At 39.1% G+C, this 22,251-nt stretch overlaps 1 protein-coding gene across 2 annotated transcripts; it reads right to left on the bottom strand.

Moving 5' to 3' along the window:
* Nucleotides 1–8,888: 8,888 nt before the first annotated feature.
* Nucleotides 8,889–22,020, bottom strand: LOC137286695 (tumor necrosis factor alpha-induced protein 3-like). Of its 2 annotated transcripts, XM_067818674.1 has the most exons (6): nucleotides 21,875–21,994; nucleotides 18,614–18,784; nucleotides 16,075–16,350; nucleotides 14,718–14,902; nucleotides 11,299–12,973; nucleotides 8,889–10,626 (listed from the first exon to the last, which is right to left on the bottom strand). In XM_067818674.1, exons 3-6 carry the CDS (start codon nucleotides 16,328–16,330, stop codon nucleotides 10,223–10,225), a joined length of 2,520 nt encoding a protein of 839 aa, XP_067674775.1. In that variant the 5' UTR covers nucleotides 16,331–16,350; nucleotides 18,614–18,784; nucleotides 21,875–21,994; the 3' UTR covers nucleotides 8,889–10,222. The 2 variants fall into 2 exon arrangements, with proteins under 2 accessions (XP_067674775.1, XP_067674774.1); XM_067818673.1 differs by lacking the exon at nucleotides 18,614–18,784 and having other exon boundaries at nucleotides 21,875–22,020.
* Between the last annotated feature and the right edge of the window lie 231 nt (nucleotides 22,021–22,251).

Genomic DNA, 22,251 nt, shown 5'->3' with positions numbered 1-22,251 from the left:
TGATCAACTCCATGCAACGACGATGCACCGCATGTGTCAATGCAAATAGTGGTCACACCCGTTATTGACTTTCCTGTTTGACTCCTACAGCAGTTAAGCCTCTCTCGCACATTAACATTATCGTGAATGAAATTTAATGATGTTTACATGTCTTTTTAAATCATTATGCATCATAAGTATATACTTCACATATCAATCCGTGGAGCTATTCCAGATTTCGTGAGTGGTGCGTTTTCATATGGACTGAGTATATATGTTCATCATCTCCTACATCAGCAGCACAAATAGCACATATTCTGTTGGTTTGTGTAGCGGCCAGTCTCTACTTTGACGGGCGCCATCCCACTGTTGATGAGAGCTGACCTGTACCACAGAGAGAATGCATCGATTGAGTATTGACCGCGTTTCCTTGTGATTGAGACTCCTGACCAGACACCGTTAAAGTTGAACCCCTTTGCTGTATCCAACGGTATTCAAAGTATTGCTGGGGATGTTATAGACATTAGACACTTACGTTCGGGTGCGCTTCTAGTTGAATGCAAGAAAAAAACTACTATCAACCAACCTGATGAACCATTAAATCTTTCGTGGGCATTCACGGTCTCTGCCCACAAACATTGCACACAAGTAAAGGTATTGTTAGAAATCCCAAATCACTGAAGGCAGGCTACTGTAACATTCAAGTTGACACCTACATCCCCAGTCCGCTCGGGTGTTTTAGATGCCAGAAATATGGACACGGTGTAACTACTTGCACATTGTCTGTTGTGTGGGCTCACTGTGATGAGAAAACTAGTGTACTAGTGATTATAAAACATGCTCCAACTCTTTAGGCGACCATTCATCATTTTCTAAACAGTGTCCTATTTGGAGCAAATGGAGATCAACAAAATATATTTTGCTGTTTTTACTTAAAATATCTCTTTTTCTGAGAAAAAGAAAAAACTGGTAAAGAGATCTGATCTTCCAGAAAGTTATGCTACAGTAGCAAAAACATCATCTGAGTCTAGCTCTAAAATAACAAAATCATAAACAAGCTGCCAAACTACCTTGACTTGGGTAAATTGCGACTATCCACAGCTTTTGTACCCTGCGATATCATATCAGACTGAGGACTCACTTCCTAGTACATCAAAGCCTTCTTCTCATCGTAAATAATCTTCTCAGTCACACCCAGAATCTCAATCGACAGCTGATAGTCAACAAAGTGTTAAAAGTAAACCTAAGCCTAAGCCTGATGCTTCAAAACAAGAAAGTGGCAGAGTCCCTAAAGGGTCACAAAATAGAATTCAGTTGTTCAACAAATATGGGTCTCTTGAAGACATAGACGTATCTCAAATCGTCCATTTTAGGGCACAGAGCTTGTCGCCGTCCAAAAACGTGCGGGCTAGATCCCCAATAAATCCCCTCAAAAGATAGTTTATTCCAATAATATTGTACAGTGGAACTGCAGAGGATTGAGGAGTAATTTACATGAATGACAGCTATTAATCTAAGATTTTACACCTTCAGCGATATGTATCCAAAAGACATAGTTTAAACAGACAGATACATTTGACCTTCGTCATTCTGCATCCCATGTGATGAAAGAATCACAGTCAAGCACGTACTGTGCGTTATATACAACACGGCATGTAATACAGTCTGACTACAAAACTTCCTTCCCTACTTTATTTCATGATATACTCTTCAGAAAAAGTAGGGGAACTGTACGATTGTCGAAATTGGAAGATGTATCGAATTAAATCAATGTTCATACAATACTAATGGGTGTTTTGAGAATGCATCACCACATGGATTTCATTCAAAGCAAAGCTGTTCAGTTATCCCCCTTGTTAGGTGACTGGAGTATGACATTAAAAATTCAGGTTTACAGTTTTCAGTCAGTAGTGTGTGATTTGACCCTGAAAACACAGCCCATGCACAGATGCAAGAAAAGTATCGGCAAAAAGGTGTACAGTGATTTAATCGACTTGCCTGAAAAACGTCAAGATTCATACGGACATCCCATGCGCGTGTAGGAGGCTCCCACGTTGTGTTTGCTTGTGGTGATAACGTGAAATGATGCTGCATACACAAGATGAATGTCATTGTAACGTTCTTCAGTGGGTTTTCAAAGTTTCAAAGACTGCAAAGTTCTTGGTCCCCTACTTTTTTAAGAGTATAGTATGGATATGGTTAATCGGAGCATTCGGAAGCCTGTAGCCCATCCAGTCGGCACACATTTTAGTATTTGTTGCCATAGGCCGCACTCCGATATATTCAATCACAATTTAGACAAAGTGGCATGGAAACAAGCTATAGAGTCTGACTGCCCGTTCCAGCTGATCCCCACCCATATCCCAGTATGTACACAAGGATAACTCGTATATTTGTGGGCGATAAACAATATATAAATGTAATTATTCTTGTAGGTTTCATTTTGAGCCACCAAACATGGGTACATGTACACACTGACTCGTAAAGGTGCCGGGGTAGAATAGGCCCCAGCAACCCAGGCGTACCATAAAAGGTGACTGTGCTTGTCGTAAGAGGCGACTAATGGGATCGGGTGGTCAGGCTCGCTGACTTGGTTGACACATGTCATCGGTTCCCAATTGCGCAGATCGATGCTCATGTTTTTGATCACTGGATTGTCTGGTCCAGACTCGATTATTTACAGACCGCCGCCATATAGCTGGGGTATTGCTGAGTGCGGCGTAAAACTAAACTCACTCACTCACCCACGTGTACACACTTTGCTTGGCAAGTTTCCTTGTATGGAATGTACATAATCTCTGGAAATGTACGTCATATCATATATCCCATTCACATTTTTCAAGCAGTGGACACATTCATTGTTTTAACAAGCATACTTTATACATATTCTTGTAATTACTGTAACATGTGTCAATAGTGTTATAATCTGTTCGATAATAATTTCTTATCAGAAACCGCAGACAGGAGTAATTTACGGTGTACCCACTAACGACATACCTCATGTCATCAGAAGGGCACACATGGCAGATAACAATGCTTGTGTAGTCATTCCCCTTTTAAAGGCGTCACAAGTCTCCCCCAACTTCCTGATCCAGCGATCAGCCTGATCCAGGTTATCAGCAGTTTGTATTCAAGTCTTTGTGACATGCGTGTATTCGTGCTCTCCGGTGGTGACCCCACGTGTTCAAAACTAAGAGACGATAATATACAAGTACGTAGCTTTGCGAAGATGGGTACAAGAGGTTTTAAGTGTGTCGTGTTAGGCTTTATCCGGCGAGGTGGTCAACGGGAACCTACGGGAACCTGAAAGAACATGTTTGTTCATGAACTTTCTGCAGGCAACGTATTCTAATTCATTTGTTGGTTACTTGTTATCAGATACTTATGTTCAGCCTATTTTTGCTCTTCTTTACATCATGATTCATCAAGAACCGGTTGATGGGATCAAAACCCAACTAAAATCCTAAACTATCTGCAATATTTTAAGAGTTTATTGGTTACTAAAGCAAACCGAGTATGACACTTAGATCTGCCCTAATACCGTCGGGCTATAGGGGTGGTAGGTAAACCGAAATTTGAACAGGTATATACGCATGTTTCAATCATGTGACATCATCAACATGAAATGCATGACGTCCATTCGAGCTTGCCAGTGTCAACAAAGTTAGCGGTCGCAGCTGCAAAAGTTTGTTGGCATTGCGACTCAGATAACACTGACAAATTGACAGGTCCGAACACTATATATTCAAGAACTTGTTCTACCTCTTTCAGAGAACCTCTGCATGGTTCCCGTTGCCAAGTTTAATCGGTTAAATAATTTAAAAGGTGAAAGTGAATTGTGATTGGTACGCTCAACTTCACACCGTAGGCATTTGATTGGATAAAAAGTCAGCGAAGGGAGGTAATAAGTCCGTCGATCTGAGCCGCAGTTACCATTCGTAACTGCTCGTGTCATTCCGCCAAGCCGGATGGCGTCTCGTACCCCTCTCTTGACCATGTTTACAACTGGGTCCTGTCTAAGCGCAAACGGGCATGAAGATGAAAATAGTCTTTTACTGTTATCATCGAAAGCTAACTTTGAATTTCCAAACATGGCTCTTAGAATATATACATCCCGTGGGCAAAGCAGCAATACGGTTATTCCCTTTGCAAATATGTTTCAGTGTTCAAAGTTGTTCATCTTCGAGCTCAAAGTTTATGTTTAAATTGTGCTTTGTATAGTGTAGCGAAGTTTCAAAGTTCAACGGTTCCACCATTTTCATGTTTTGAAATGCGTTTTACTGCGCGCGATTTGATTGTTTTGCCGCGATTCTTGACAATAATGGCGTACGAGAGGGGTACAAGTCTTCTTGTAGGTCACGGAAAGAGACGAGTACTTACGAGTGAGTGTGAGTGAGTGAGTTCAGTTTTACGCCGCACTCAGCAATACCCCAGCTATATGGCGGCGGTCTGTAAATAATCGAATCTGGACCAGACAATCCAGTGACCAACAACATGAGCATCGATCTACGCAATTGGGAACCGATGACATGTGTCAACCAAGTCAGCGAGCCTGACCACGCGATCCCATTAGTCGCCTCTTACGACAAGCATAGTCACCTTTTATGGCAAGCATGGGTTGCTGGGGGCCTATTCTACCCCGGGACTTTCACGGGTTCGAGTAGTTACGAATGCCTTGTAGGTCACGGAAAGAGACGAGTAGTTACGAATGCCGCAGCTACATTTTTCCATGTCAAAGTGAAAAACGAGAACATCACGTTAAATGCTCATTGTAGGCAAAAGACAATCAAACCACAGGCCCTCGTGTCATTGCGAGGATGAAATATTTTTTATTAAACATGTACAAATTTTAAGATGACCCCCCGACTTTAAACGCTGCACAATACAATATTTCTAGTCTAGATGTATTGTACTGTGAAGCGTTTCAAGTTTGGGGTCATATCAAAATTTTTTATTTTTTTAAAAAAAACTGTGTCATTGCGAGTCAAACGGGGCATAGGTTAAAGTCAAAAGTGCCACAGATAACATTCAAAAAAGGACTAATCCTTTGTCCTTTTGACATGTTTTTCTTTTGGGGATATTTTCGGTCGAAGTTATTTTTTAAACATTTATCGATAGCAAATCGATATGTAGTGTTGAATTATACCGATAGCCAGCCCTACCAACGGACATTTACTCTTTACAATTCAATATATAATTATATGAGTGGAACTTGAAATATTTTCGATAGGGATATAAATGTTTCATAATTAATATGAACTCTAAATTATTGGTTTCTACTTTCATCTAGTGGTTGATCCAAGTGAAAACGTGCAATGTCCTACCCTTTCAATAATCCAAGGACGTCTGTACTAACGTACATCACTTTATAACAATATTTTCAAACTATATACTATAACTAGGGGAGGTTCCCTCCCAAAGCTCACGAAGAGACGTTAGGGAGGAAAACGATATTACCTTTTTTGATCATGGAACGGCCCAGATAGGAAGAAGGAAGTGAGAAGAAATGAATTATTAACTAATCAGTGGGATCGTATGTCACGAGTGCTGCTCGCCACTCTTGGATCTCGCTACAAGACAATGCTGGTGTATGAAGTCAACGGACTAATATCCACAGCAGGGTATTACTTGAGAACGGGGAGGAACAAAGACGAGATTGCCTGACAAGATGATTCCGATCTCATGCCGTCTTTCCCGTCCAACGACCTTTGGTCAGTGACAGCTGAGTGTAGACCCTTCCTCCTTGTTCATTGTCATCAATTAATGATCTAATTTTCTATTAAACAGGTTTTCAAAGCAGTCAGTGGCCTGCGGCATACGGCATAGCGGTTGAGAAAATGGTTACAGATTTTGAAGCAGGTACATAGAAAGGCTTCCACCGAGTCTTCCCGGACGTGCAGATCAAGGGCTGCACTTTCCACGTGAACCAAGCCATTTATAGGAAGGTGCCTGAACTTGGGTGTGATTACGGTCTATAAATTGGACGTTGTAACCCACAGGTGAATATTTCAATGGGTTTCTTAAGTGCTTTCACTCAGTTAAATGATATTGTCAAAAAGAATCTAGAAGTTGATGGGGCTGCAGTTCTTAGACGCTGCGCACATCAAACCAGCGTTTCAGAAAGTAAGACAGCAGGCTGTGACGCCGGGTCTGGTCGCTCTCTGCGAGTACTTTGATTCAACGTGGATTGACATCAGCGTTTGGTCAGTATCAAACTGAAGAGTCTTTGGGGCTGCAATCAGGACCAACAACGACCAAGAAAGCTGGCACAAGCTGGCACAAGGATGGAGGCATTTGCCCTTTTACTTTTACTTTTGGTTCCCCTCCTCTACAACGAAGCTGACCTTCTGCCTCTTCAGCTTAGACTAGTAACGGACGGGCAGCTTGAAAGACAGCGTGCTAGCCAGCGGATGAAGACTGAGGAAGTTTTCAAGTTGTCGGATGACTTTCAAACCTCCAACCTCGCAGTCTCCCAGCTTCTGATAGAAGTTTCCAAACTAAATAGACCTATGGTTAATGAATGGAAAAATCTGTTATACTGTGCTATCTGTTGGATTGTGCTGTGCTATCTCCACATTATGGTCGAGATTCTGAAAATGAATAATTTCAACATTACATTATTAAAGTATTTTATTTTACTGTTCTTAAATATAACTCAGTAGGCTGTCGTTTATATTTTACGATGCTTTACTATCATTACGTCACTGAACACAAAGTGTCAATATTTGTGTATCACAAAACGAAAGAACAACACACAACCTACATTATCACATAAGTTTTGTCAAAACAATTTTGTTATTATAAATCCAAATACATTTATATAGAGAAGAGATACGGGAAAATATTCTTTCCTTCTTCAATCACACTGTTCATGTCCTCAGCTGTTCCAAGGTTCATATCACCGAAAGAAAGCATAGCGTCGTATCACTGAAAACAAAGCAAAACACCTTCGTCATATATAAGCCTAGTGATTTATCAAAATCAATATGCTTGCAAAATAATATTATTCATTATCTGCACATAAGATTTCATCGGGATGGTGGTTTTGAGGGCATGAAGTATTTTCTGGTTTCCTTTGATCTGAATCTCATGCATGTCCCTGTTGATGACACAGATAGGCATGGTCTAACCAGACCAGTGAGTATGTGGATCAACGTCTAATGTTGTTGGCATCAGTGAACACAGCATCAACAGCATCGTCATCAAATGGCACATCATTTGTCATGCCATCTCGCAAACAGCAGGATATCCGTAATGTAACATACACCCATCCATGCCTATAGAGCTACCCATTTAACGTTTGGTGACCAGGGCCCGCAAATTCTGCCAATCCCTTGCAAAGTTACATCTCGCTGAAGTTCTGGTGCTCGCTTAGACTACAAATAGTCCCTGAAATGAACATATTTTACTGAAAAAGTAAAATATTATAAGGAAATGGAGCCCTTGAGACTTTCTTCATTTCCTGAAGCTAAGGGAATTTAGACTTGCCATATTTTCTAGACTTGCGTGCTTTCTTGGATATATTTGCTTCAGGGTCTGTACGACAAACATGTCTGTTACAAACATGTTACAGACATATGGGGGTTAGCTAGGTACTATTAGCAGAACTAGATCTTTCCAATGACCCTGAGTATTAGTAAATTTTGCTTAACATTTGACAACTTTAATATCGCACATATAAGTCACATTTCCAAATGTCACATGGCTGAACAGCTGTTAAGTATAATACATTTTCAAAGTATGATCTTCAGATTGAATTTGATCTTCATAATTTCTTTGGCCTACCCATTTATTTTTAAGATCATACCATAAACGCCAATAAATACCAAATATGATTTTTTTCAGCAGATTGTTATTACTTGTCAAACATAAAGATATAAGCGACAACACGCTGAGGACTTCATATAGTTTCGAATGACCTTCTCTGTAATCCTGACATTTTTATTAAGACACCTTTTCCATTCTGGATTTGTTTCTGCTGATGATGTGTTACTAGTGAGTGAGTTTTACGCTGCAGTCAGCAAAATTCCAGCTATATGGCTGAGTCTGGACACGGCAATCTAGTGATCAACAGCATGATCTGAACAGTTGGGAAGCGATGACATGGGTCAGTGAAGTCCGCATGACTCACCACCCGATCATGTTAGTCGCCTCTTCCGACAAGCATCGTCGCTTTTTGTGGCAAACATTGGTTCCTGAAGACCTGTTCTATCCCGGACTGATGTGTTACAAAGTTCTGTTTACCTACAGTAAACCCTTCCATGTATAATCAACCATTTTCTCAGACTTTGAAAGCGATGATGACTGCCACTTGACATAACCTACCAATGAGAAATAGTACTACAAAGTACTTAAGATTATAAGACTATCAGCTGATGACAGTCGTGATTTAGACATATCAAATTGTGTTCATTCTCATGTTTGGATATTTCTAAGAGACTCATTGAAGTTTGGTATATATTCCAGGTGAATACACACTTTAGTTTGCAGATGAATACAAAGTGCTTTGTTTGCATGGCTTTGACATTCCAGGAACCTCTCAGCATTTGAATCTCAGGGGTATGATTGTGAACCTGGTCTATCAGCTGTTGCAGATAAGGGTGAATGAAAGGATTGTTCATCACTTACATGTCAGCCACTGTTTACTCTGAAACACTATACCACAACACGTCTTTAAACATCTTTAATCCACCCTTACTAGGCAAGAAAACACCCTCAACAATCAGCTTCGTCTAAAACTCCTTGGAATGTTTGATGCAATTTGCCACATGGTTTGTCCATCCAGTTTTCCCAAGTTCTAAGTGTGAATCTTCAGTTCCAACACACAGTTTATTGAATGAGCAATATGGCAATATAACTATCAAAAAGAATTTCATATTTAAAAAAAAACAAAACTGTGAACTGTGTGAATTTCAAAGCTGTTTATTATTTAGTACACAGAAATGATGACTGACAATTAGGTAAGTACAAGTAAAATCAGGACAAGTAATCATTTCCACAAGATCACCATGACATACAGTTTTGTATGCAACCCCATTGATGTGGTGATTTCTGCAAGAAGCATATGTGTATCTAGAGGCTTGAATGTCCCTTTCGTTTCACATCTTTTATTTTCTACGTTCACATGTACATCTTGAAAAGATACAAATCAAATCCTGTGTTATCAATATAAAGCTAAAATATATCTACAGACATGTAAGAGTTTTACCAATTGTTCAGGAAATTAAGAAAGAGGGGTGAGAATCTTTCAGGGACATCTATGATCATTACATCAACAAACGAAAGAACATGTTCAGCAAGTTTTGTTGGACTGTTGAAAATTATGTACAATGAATAATGTCAGGTGAACTGGGTCGGATCATAGGCAAGCAGGTTGAAAGCCAAATGTTGATGAACAAAAGGAATGTTAAGGTGCTAGAACTGAAGATTTGTTTCGTCTTGAAAATGTAATGAACAGAATGTGATTGGGTGATTTACAGTTTGTTGCTTTTCGATAACATATCAAACCCAAATTCTTGATTCTTAAACCAAATTTATATATAATTCAAAAGACTTCATAATCAGATCTTTTTTCCTACCATTAAATATGAATAGTTAAACACATCATTGTGTTAAGAAGGAAAAGAAGATGGAACCCAGAAAAATCTCCTCATCAAATAGTATCTTCTCCTGCCTATTATTAAAAGGTCAACAAGGTCAGTCAAGAACTGGTGATATGGCTTCTCATAGCAATTTCTTTCACAAAATAACAGTGTCATTTCACTGTCATGTCATTTTGTTCATGAAAATTATTATGGTGGACGATTAGTTTCGGGTGTTTTTGTGAATTTAAAGTCAAGGATGGGCTAATATTGAGAGGTACTTGTATATATTGAAGTAAAAGACTCAGTCAATACAGTTCAGGTGAAGGTGTTTCAGGTGTCAAGTGACACAAAACATCAATATACCAAGTTATTGACAATACATAACATACATACAACTTGAGGTATTGGTAAACAAGTGGTACAGATACCAACTTTTGAAGATAAACAGGCACCCACAGACATTTAAATGTCTGTGGGTGTCCGCTTATCTTCAGAAAAGAAGAAGGGTAGCCAAAGATTATCACGCTGAATATCCCAAATTAGTATTCCTGCATGAGAGAAAAAAACCCCATTATAACTGCAATCCTCTCATGCTCACCACTAGGCTACAATATTGCCTTGAGTGGCAATCAACTCTCTCCAAGTCAGTTCAACATCATTTACGAATTATTTGTGATCATTTGTAAGTAAGATGGGTAGCAACTGTTGCAGAACCCTTCACTGTTAGGGTTACCGAAGTTAGAACAACCAGACATTTTGCAATGCCTGGGACTTCTCTTCTGACTGACTATCCGAGCCATCATAGCATGAAATGGGTCCTGTTGCTGACTCCCACCAAATGTGTTATTCTCAAGGTCAGGTGATGCCGCTATTGACCCATGGTTAAAGTGCCTTGTCCAGCAGGCACTGCACCTGCCTTCAGTTGATGGGTCACCAAATCTACTGCAGCCAGGAGTGAGGCATCTCCGTCCTACTGGTGCTGAGTTAGGACGCTGAGTCTCTGCAAGGGGAACCTTCACCATGTGTTGCCTGACAGCATGTGGGGCACTGTTGTTACTTCTTCCTGCAAGACACAAATATGTAACTCATACATCTCTTGTCTGTCATCATGATCTTATTTTTCTTGCTTCAATAGACAAGATGGTTAGACTGGGACCAACAGCTTTCCCTGCAAGTTTGGGTCAAGATCACTTTGCAAACTCATGATCTGGTCCATATCAGTCTGGCATTCTTGCCATTTATGACTGCCATAATACCCCAAGAAAATAAACACAGAAACAATTACTGGTGTCATAGATGTCACAGAGACATTGTTTTGGAATATGGTTCTGAATATTCAAAAGTTCTCACTTTGTAATGAAATATGACTAAACGATGCACTTGCAAAGTTCTGTTATATCAGCAGCATGTAAACATGATACAACTGACCTTGAAGTTTTCCCAGACAAGAAAATGACCATTTTAAGAAACTGCGGCATTGAAAATAAAATCTATTTAGATAAATAACAAGCTTATATTCTGACCATTGGTTTGAGTCCTTTTATCATTGTGACAAAACAAATAATCAGGGTGATATTTCATATTTTCCTCACGCATGTCCAATTAGGCTACTATAAACATTTCGGGATGACCACATGAATGAACACCCCTGAACCTGAACCTGTGGCAACTGTCCACTTGATCAGTGTTCTAGATAAATTGTCCTGAGAATATTGGCCTGGACTTGTCCTCTCACCTGAACTTCTGGCTGATCCTGGCAGCTCTTCTTGCTTCAGCGACACCACAGTTGGGTTTAGTTGTTGCAGGTATGAGCGCTGCTGCTGCTGGAGTGCCTGGCTTTGTCTTAGGATGTCAATGCAGTTGTGGCACAGTTTGTTTGGCGGATAGATAAGTGTGTTACACATTGGGCTAGCACATGCTATCTTGTCCTCGGGTCCTTTCAGCACCGTTATTTTCATTGTCTCCGCATTACACTTGGATCCAGATTCCAGCAAACTACCTTCCTGTTCGCTTGATTCCGATTCCTGTCTGTCAGTCAGTCCAGTCAATTGCTGGTTTATCTTCCTCTTATGTTCTTCTCCTGGTGCAATTGTTGGTGGATGGTGAATTGTAGTTTGGTTTGACCTACACAGCTGACAGTACCCATCATGGACTCGGGGTCCATTGCAGCCTGGAGTGCTGCAGATGTGCTTAACCAACTCCTCTCTCATGTAACACTTCTCACACTGTCCACCAAGCTTTGCTTTTGCATGCTGAATACATCCTTCTGTTGTACAAGTTAATGTCTCAGGCTGCTCCAAACCCTGCTGGGAACCACCACCACCACCACCAAATAGATAATCCTCTGTGTTCATGTTTGACTTGGAGGTGGCACCAGGTTGTGCTTGCAAGGTGGCAAACTGTGACTGAGTGTTATTGCCTGGTCCTTGCTGAGAGATAGCATTGGGTTGTGGTTCAAAAAATCCACCTTGTTCTTGGAAGGAGATAGCATTAGGACCGTTCTCAGGGATGTCAGTAGGTCTGGGGTGAATTATGGAGCCTGACAACTGGTTTCTCCTTATTTCTGCACACTCATGGCAATAAGGGTATGTGTTGATGGAACACCTATACCCACAGCCTCCTTTACAAGTTTCCCCCATCATAGACATATCAATATACTCTGCAGCAACAGGCATGGAGGCAGGAGGAGCTGTTGGTTCTACTAGACGTGGGGCTGGTTCCTGCTGTAGGTACTTCTCCACACACTCAGAGCACATATTACCTGTTGCTGGGGAACCATAAAACTTGCAACCTTGGCTGATACATGGAGCCATATCAAAGTTAGTTGCAGCTACTCCTGTGCTTGGTCTGTAAGAGCTATTTAAAACACTTGGCACTGTCTGCTCGAACACTCTCAGGTGATCTGGTAGGGGTACGTATTTTATTTCTGTGCATAGCACAAGAGACATTGACTCAGTTGTGGATACACCTATCTCCTTTACTTTCAAGTATGACTTAAGAATCCGAGCTGCATTTTTCTCTTCTCCATCTGAAAGGAATCTGATGGGCAGAGATGAATTATCATGAGTCACAATGGGTACCGTGAAGAGGATCTTCTCCGCGCTGGTGGTCATCTGAGGCAGAAGCGGGCAGAAGTGATTCATGTTATAGGCCAGGACAACAGGATATTTGGAGCACTCCTGCACTGGCCAGTCAAGGGGAAGGTAGATGCCACCAATGTCACTCTCCTGCAAACTGGCTCCAGACAAGGTACGGGCTGTAGCATCAGCAAGTATTATGATTGGACGCCTCAATATTTTTGCCAGGGTGAAAATATGGATAGCTTCAAGGTGAGAATATGGGACAACTCCCATCATATTCCGGGTAGGTGCTGCTGTCATGACGACTGCCTTCCATTCCTGTTCCCAGTCCTGCCAAACAACAGTAGCCAGTCATCATCATGTAAGTAATATTTCTAATTAACTGAAATAACCAGACTTTGGTTGCAGTGGCGAACACAAACTATTTTGGGAATCAGTGTAATTGAGTTTTTGAAACATATCTAGGATGTTGTCAGGACTTAAAAACATGTTAAATTCAAAGAATACTCACTTCATTTACTGACAAGTCTGACTGAATATATCTTAAAGACTCTCGGAAAGTTTTTGTTCACCACATATCAGTCATCACTTTGAAATAGAAACAGCAAAACAAAAACCAACAGAGAACCAAATGCTTAAAATTCATATTAAGTCAATCAAGCACTATAAAAATTGAGAAAAAGTGAAACTTTATTTGCCTCAAATAGTTCTGATTCTAATGCCTACTAAAATAGTGCTGCTAACAGCCCGGATCTTCACAGCATCAGTATCAAATTAGTCTCAACACATCAAATATGTAAAAGAAAATCTCTGTTCATTTATAAAATTCTGAAGACAAAATTGATAAAGACATTATAAAAACTAAGGCTTAAAAACACAATGTCAGTAATCATTATACTGTGCATTTGTCCACTTATAAAAACAAGACACAGTGACCATGCTTGACCTTGCATGAAGTACACTCAAAATTTATCCACTTTTTGACCAGTTCAAAATAAAATAACTAGATATCACGACATGAGACTGAATATTACAAACTGATGACAGCTAATTTCAAACTGAGTTTCATAATTCAGTAGGATAAACAAAGGAATGCAGAGTCTCCTTATTGTCAGCACCGGCAGCAGCTAACATGGCTGTTGCAATTGCAATATGTTCTATACTCAGACTCGTTGACTTGGTGGACACATGTCATTGGTTCCAGATTGTACAGATCAAACCCATGCTGCTGATGAGTGGATTGTCTGGTGCAGACCCGATTATTTACAGACCTCCGCCATGTAGATGGAATATTGCTAAACATGGCATAAAGCTAAACTAACTCACTACTACTTAACCTTGAAGTAACGTGCATAATAGTCAGTCATGATGCCACACTGACGGCAGGAACATCGCATCAGTCAACATCCACAATGTTGTTTCAGCATGTGAATTCATTATTATGGTTAGGCTTTGTGTGGATTTGTATGAGCTTCAAGAAGTGTTTTACCCAGACAGGGGATATGGGTGAAACCATTTAATGAAGGAGGTATCGCTATAGTGACTTGCTCCGCAGACTATTGTGACATCACTGGTAACTATGATGTAACAATCAAAAGACATCACTAATGTCTGTCTGCCACTGAAGCTTGTTAGGTGCCTTTTACACTAAAGACATTGGTTATCATGTTATAAACTGAAACTGTTAGATGAATAACTTTGGACAATAAGGACCATATAGTGTCTTTTGATATAAAACTACATCAGCATTTGTCAATGTCCACGAAAGTTTAAAAGTTTAAAACATCATGAACTTTATTGAATAGCAAGGAAACATTGATCAATGAGTGAGTTTGATTTTGCGCCTCTTCTAGTGATATTCCTACAATATCACCGTTGGGGACATCAGAAATGGGTTTCACACATTGAACCCATGTGGAGAATCGAACCTGGATCTTCAGCATGACGAGCAAATGCTTTAACCACTAGGCCACCCCATTACCCCCTAGATCAAGCAATGTCTTGGCCCTAAATAATTCTAGTTCAGAAAATATAAGCTGAATATCAAGACAAGTTGAAAGAGTTGAAGTCTTACGGTTCCATTCAGTCTCATACTGTCTCTTGAAGCGGTGCTCATCTGCCTCTCGTACTGAGTCCGCCATCTTTGTTTGTTGTTCTCAGAGTCGACAGCAATGTTGATAAGTCTTCTCAGTGTGAGACTGTCATCAGCTATGCCCCAGATGAATGATGAGACAGCATGGCACAGACAGTTGCCATCACCTGTAATGTTGACACCATATGTCTACATTCTTCCCACTGGTCCCAACTATGAAGCTGAGAAGATATTATACTGCAAAGGAAGCTGTTTGAGAGGCATTCTAGAAGTTGCTGAGATAAAGATGACAAGAATTTTTATGGATGATCAACTTCTTTATTGCAGGGTAGCGACGTTTCGGTATAGATTCTTATACCGTTTTCAAGCGTGTGGGGAATGGCAGAGGGAGTACAATATATATACAGCAGGGATGAGCATGTGATGACAATACAACAATGACAGGATTAACAATAACTATTTGAGGTAACAATACATTAGAGAAGTGTTGAGGTAAGCTGATTAAGGACTGAAGCCGCTCATCCCTGCTGTATATATATTGTACTCCCCCTGCCATTCCCCACACGCTTGAAAACGGTATAAGAATCTATACCGAAACGTCGCTACCCTGCAATAAAGAAGTTGATCATCCATAAAAATTCTTGTCATCTGCAAAGGAAGCCTCATCACGCTAAAAACATGCATATAATACACTGGTACAATATCAAACCATGAAAAGATCACTTGGATAAAATTAAAAAGAAGAAGTATTACTTCTATTACAATTACTGAGAGATTACCTTAAATTCTCAATTACAGTATGATTTATTTTCTAATCAGCTGCAGGGCTCCAGAGGGCTCCAGATGATTTTTCAACATGAGGAGGGTGTGGGCCTTATTTTTTCAGTATAAGAGTACTAGGAAAAATTAGAGTACTGAATGGTGTGTAAGTAATCTCATGTTTCGTTTCACCTATGCACCACAACATCTCTACTCTTGTGTAAACAGGTCAATAAACAATAAAGCAATACTTTTTCAGATAAATGATTTTGTAAATGATTCCAAGACCATACACCATTGGAGTGGTGCGTATCTTCAACGTTTTCTGCTTTTTTTTTTTCCTACTGTATCATGCATATTTTTTATCAGTACAAATGTCAAGATGGACCTTATCTGGAGCCCTGAGCTGTGTCTCAAAATGCTCCAGATGTAAAGAGAACCTTTAAACAAAACAATACATGGATTCTGAACATTTTTCTTACACATGGCCAAGCAGGTTTCTCAACAGGAGCAACTTGGTCAAGACACCAGTTGAGTACCCAGGTTTACTGCAGGTGTACAGTACATGGGGTGTACTCACTCTTTGTCTGCAGTGGGAACACAGGGTCTGCGGTCCGACACCAGTTGAGTACTCTGGCCTGCTGGAGGTCATGATGCATGTCTGTGTCAAGGACCCTGGGGTTGGCTGTCTGGCGCTGTGAGGGTACTGGCAAGACCTGGGAGTAAAAGGCGAAATTCTGCTGGAACGTGATTGTGACTCTGCCATCGTAGTCGATCTTGCTGTTGATAAACTCCTCAATTTTCCTCCTATGGTTGAGCTGATTCCTGTCACTCATTCTGTTTCTGATTTCTGTAACTTGAAACAAATATAATATGTTTCATAATGGTTATATGATATGCAAGGTGATACAATCCATAAATGCAGAATTTTATAAAAAATCATTTTAGAAGAAAAAACAACATTTCATGCTTTCAGTTTCTTGGCACAGTTCCCATACTGTCTTGGCACAAAACCCTACACCTTCTTTACAATTGTGATGTCATATGCATGTATCATCTTTACCATTTCATAGTGCTGCTCACTTCACTTCAGACTGGCTTGAAAGCTACATTGCATATTTGCACAGGAATTTATAACCACCTCCTCCTCTCTTTCTCTGCATGTTTGTATGGTTCTTTGGTGGAGGCTTCCCTACCCTTGTGGCCTATTGCTACATACATTGAATTATTTGGGCAATTATATTGTCATTACCACTTAATAAACGTCCACCTTGTGTGGGCCTATGAAACAACACACTGATCATTTTCTGAAAATGGCATTACGCTTCAAAGTTGGATGAGATCTGCTAAATTTTGCGGATGTAATGGAAATATAAAATGACAATGTGACATATTTATTAATCATTTGGTGTCATATTTTAAAACATTGTTTACTACACATATAGAGGCCTTGTGCATACCATGACCTGACATGAACCTTGAAGACCAGTGAAGGTCCAGGGTAGAATAGGCCTTCAGCAACCCATGCTTGCTATAAAAGCAGTGAGTGAGTTTAGTTTTACACTGTACTCAGCAATATTTATGGCAAGCATGGGTTGCTGAAGGCCTATTGTACCCCGGGACCTTCACTGGTTTGCCATAAAAGGCGACTATACTTGTCATAAGAGGCAACTAATGAGATCAGGTGGTCAGGCTTGCTGACTTGTTTGACTCATGTCTTCAATTCCCAATTGCACAGATCGATGCTCATGCTGTTGATCACTGAATTGTCTTGTCCAGACTCAATTATTTACAGACCACTGTCATATAGCTGGAATATTGCTGAGTGCGGCGTCAAACTAACCTCACTCACTCACTCACTTGTCTTCATAGATGATTAATGGAGTTAAATGTCATCGTATCCCACATAATAGGATCACTGCTCATGATGTTGATCACTGGATTATCTGGTCTAGACTTGACTATTTAAAGACTGCAGCCATATACCATGTATACAGACCATTACCAAAAGTATTTGTTTCTTGATGTCATTTCTATAGACTTACATGTTATTTCAGTGTAGCAAAAATAATTTTCATGAAGTGAGTTTAGGATGGATCTTTGTCTGCTCTGTGCACACAATTTCAGTTCGACTCTCTGACCACTATTTAACTAATGACATCACATTTATCAACTTACATACGGTTCTATGATGCACAATCCCATACGAGGCCATGGTACTGGAGTTCATGACACTGTACATATGTTGATTAAATTGTTGCCATTTGATATACAAGCAACAGAAAATTAGACAGAAATTATGTGATAGTAGGTATGATGATTCTTCACAAATGTGCAAAATTCCACTTGAATCTTACAAAAATCAATTTCATTTCAATATCAAAATGTACTCGTCATGATATGGCTGAAATATTGCCAATGTGACGTTAAATATTAATTCACTCACTTACTACAAAAATCAAAAGCAAGAAAGTTATTTATGCACCACTAAATTAACATGTAAGTCTATGGTAATGACGTCAAGTGACGAATACTAGTACTTTCTGTTAGGTTTGTAGCTGGAATATTGCTCATTGCAGAGCAAAACTCACTCACTCATGCCATGACACATACATTGTCATATTTTGTATTATGATGAGTCTTGATGACTGAATGCTTTATCTTAATCTTCTCTACAATCATAGTTTGTAATTATCTTCCTTGTTAAATAAGGACCAGGAACGCATTTGTACCAAGGAAAGATGACACATCGTAATACCATGGAAACTGAATGAAGGCAACAATAACAAGGCATTTTACTGGGTTTAACTTCAGCAGATATGGATGCTTGATAGCTTACACTGACTGTTTTACTCTGATCTACAAAACAAGGAATCAAGTGGACCAGATTCAGTAATTTCAAAATTCCTTACATTAGGGCCTGTGATCTTGCAAAGTAATGAAATGGTATTTTGTACATTAACAGTGTATAATTTTCAATTACTGAACCTTTCTGTTCACTGACTTTCAGAATGACTTATGCAGAATTGATGTAAGTGGGAAAAATCCATCGTCTTAAGTTCTAATGTTGCCTAGTCCCTTGTGTAGTATGATGTTACTCTCATATCATGTTTTCATACCTGTGAGGATCTGGGTTAGAATCAATCTTCAGCAAACCCATGCTTGTCATAAGAGGTCATTTAGCAGGGTTGGATGGTCAGACTCTCTCACAGGGTGGACATGTGTCATCATCTCACAATTGCGTAGATTGATGCTCATTCTGTTGATCCCAGGATTGTCTGGTCCGGAGTCTGATTATTTACAGATCATGTAAAACCAAACTCACTCACTCACTCAATCACTACTCATTCCTGTTTTCATTCGTATATAAACCAATTTCAATTTGATAGCAAGACACCGAGAGTGCATTATGTGTTCCTGTCCAACAGCACTAGGACGATTGTGGTTGCTGTGATGGTGTACAAATCTTGAAACAGATACATGTTCATGCAAGCACATTTTAAATTATCAATCAGATGTACGAAGTGAAATTTCATCCTTTCATACAATATCACGTCCGCCACTTATTTAAATTAGACTACAAACAATACCTCATCCTGGAGTGGTATTTCCACCTTGTAGTTTCTATTACTGAACACAGACCTATTTTTAAATCCATGTCAAAGTTTCATTTTCAGTTTTGGAAACCATATTTGCCAATTATTGAAGAAAATGAACATTAACAGCTATATAGAACCATATAATAAATGATTTATGCCATATCATGATCTTACCTTAGCAGGACATTCATACCAGGTTCAGACATATTTCGTTTTGGTTATTGTATCTTTTTAAGATGCTTAACACTACACTCAGCAACAGTCCAGCTATATGAATCTGGACCAGACAATCTGATTGAAGTTATGAACAATGGTTTTGAAACTACTAATTATTACCTTTTCTGGTACATACCACTTTTGAAAAAGTAAATTAGAACATTTCAATTTTACTTATTGTTATTCATTTACTGTATTCTAAATTATTCTTTTAATATCACAACTGAGCTATCATTTTACATACCAAATGTTATGCAATATTTCCATTTACAAAATAATGTATGTATTGATTGTTGTATTTTAGTTTGCATATATGCCATTTCTATGAATATATTTTTATCATTTCAGAATCTTGATAGACATGTAACTTATTCAGCTTCAACATAAAAGAAACTAAAGGGCTTACAATATTTTACAGGAATGTCTTGTCAATATCTGAGTATATTTTGTGCATTTGCATTTTGTGACTGAAGGATGACTAAACTGCAACTTACTTGTTTAATATGTAGAGAATTTCACCAAGGTATCATTTGATATCAAATATATCACCACAAGCTTATAAAGTTACAAATATTAGAGGCTTGTCGAGGATATTTGTACCTTTATCAATGGATGTTGATATATTTCATATCAGAAGACACGAGGATGAAATTCTATTTATCATCAAAAATCATCCTTCATTAGTTTTGTATGAAAAAAGTGCATCTCTGAACATGGTACTGGCATTAGACTTCCAGGAGAGTGATGCCATTGTATTGTCATGTCTTTATGTTTTGACATCATATCATTGTGAGTCATGCATTGACATAAAGGAACTGAACTAAATCTGCTGTCCAAATGATATCTCCTTGGAGAAATCCCTTGATCTCCCACAATCAATATTTCCAGAGAAATATTTTACAGCAATTAAAGTGCATAAAATAAATGTGACTAAAAATTAGTAACATTTAGAAGTTTTATATCACCAGTTTTAAAAGTGGTATTTACCAGTAAAAATATGGTTATTACAAATTTCAAAATAGAAAATTAAGAATTAAACATTCTTGGCTTTCATATTTAATAGTATGTTTCAGTATAAACTTTCATAGTATGTTAGGCACTAATCAGGGATTTACATGCACAATATACAGAAACAAAGCAGAAGAAATGTACATAGATCACAACATTCACCAAACAAAATTCTCCGTAAGCACTAGCACTTCCAGTTTTATTCAGTACTACCTCATACAGCCACTGTTCAAAATTACTGCCTGCTCGCTAGCAAAATGCTAGTTTTTACATTTGCTCTGGCCTGCCAAATGTTACTGAAGCTGGCCCACCTAACTAGTGATAATTTAGGAGCTGATCATGTTTCCTGAATCCTGACTTGCCAAGTATAGTGTCAACACTTTCCTCAAAAGCATAAACTAATAGTCAAATGCATGTTGTTACAAATAACTATCTAAATCGTAAGTAGTAATGTCATTGGTCAGTTCTGAAGTGCCAGAGTATGACCCCAGTGATTCACCACTGGCTGAAAGCAAAACCCAGGTGGCTAAGGAGAGTTCTCCAGCCCTCGGAATCTCAGGAAGTCAGATGGTGAGCAGATATTACATGCATATGAGACAGATGGTGAAAAGGATGGCGAGGCCCAAACTGCTCAAAATTCTGACTGCGACAGTTCCTGTGATAGCATCTCAGATGTAAACTCTTCCAGTGATGATGACTGAAGTCTTTAACATAATTTAATATGAAGATAATTTGAAAACATATGGGTATTCTATAGTATGTCCCATCAATGTTCATTGGCTCAAAGTGAATAGTCTGAAACAACTAATTTGTGAAATGAATATTTTACTATACTCATAAGTGCTGTTTTATTGTCTGTTAATTACCATGAAGTATTCAGGGCAGTAAGGTGTCTGAAGGGCTAGTGACATTATTGGGGCATTAGCACCACTGGCCAGTGACACATTGAATCTATTTCTAACACTGCATACAGCACACAGTTTCAATACAGGACCCTCACATTTCGTGCACCATTCCACTTGACACATAGTTTGTAGGACAAGGAAAAATCCATGGACTCTTTTAATCCCTGACCAGATGGATCTCTCAAAGGGTTTGGGCTTCATATGGTTGTCATCACCATGTCAAACAAATGCTCCTCTGCCATGTACTCTTGATTCTTTTTATCAGAATATCTGCCTATATTTGTTTCTGATTGTCAAAAAATATTTCTAAAAAACGTGGAGAAAATACAAAATGTTGAATAGTTCTTCCTGCTAACATACTTTATATAATAGTAAACGCCTAACCTTTATCAAGTTGATTTCGGCCATGTTTGGGGTTTATTTTCATCGGTTTATACATATACGGTGGATATATTCATCCAACGAACGAATCGTCTAACCTGTAAAGACAAACATCTGTGTCGAAAGACTTCATCATGAAGTGGGTATCCTGTCAAACTACAAATTTGTGTTGAGATATATTTTGTTAGTGGTACAAGAGGGGTGTGTACGGGGTACAAGTTACTGTGTTCAGTTCACACGAGTCACTTTACCTACATATTTTAATACTTACATTCTTTTCAGTCGGTTCACGTATGTATTCCGTACCGTTCGGTCACCGTCATTACCGAAATTCAGAGATTACTGTGCAGAATATGTTGAAAGCTAAAACGTAAAACCTCCAAGGGGATTTCGTTTTGGGGAATCCCCAAACAAACCAGAAAGTGTTTTGATTGGCTCAGCCACGCACTGTCATAAATCTTCGGCTTGTTCCGTGAACTGCATTGATAAGAATATCGGTTCCTATAGAGCTCACTCAAACCTGGATAAAAATTCAAGTAAACCAGACTATTCCTCTGATACTTAACACATTTATTCTGTGAAAATTTGTATTATAATCTGGTTCCGTTGGTATCCTGCGCCAGTTGAAGCATGCTTAAATGTTAATAG

The sequence above is a fragment of the Haliotis asinina genome, chromosome 6 (assembly GCF_037392515.1).
Source record: "Haliotis asinina isolate JCU_RB_2024 chromosome 6, JCU_Hal_asi_v2, whole genome shotgun sequence".
In the NCBI taxonomy this organism is placed as follows: domain Eukaryota; kingdom Metazoa; phylum Mollusca; class Gastropoda; order Lepetellida; family Haliotidae; genus Haliotis; species Haliotis asinina.
This window is presented reverse-complemented; position numbering and strand designations above follow the sequence as displayed.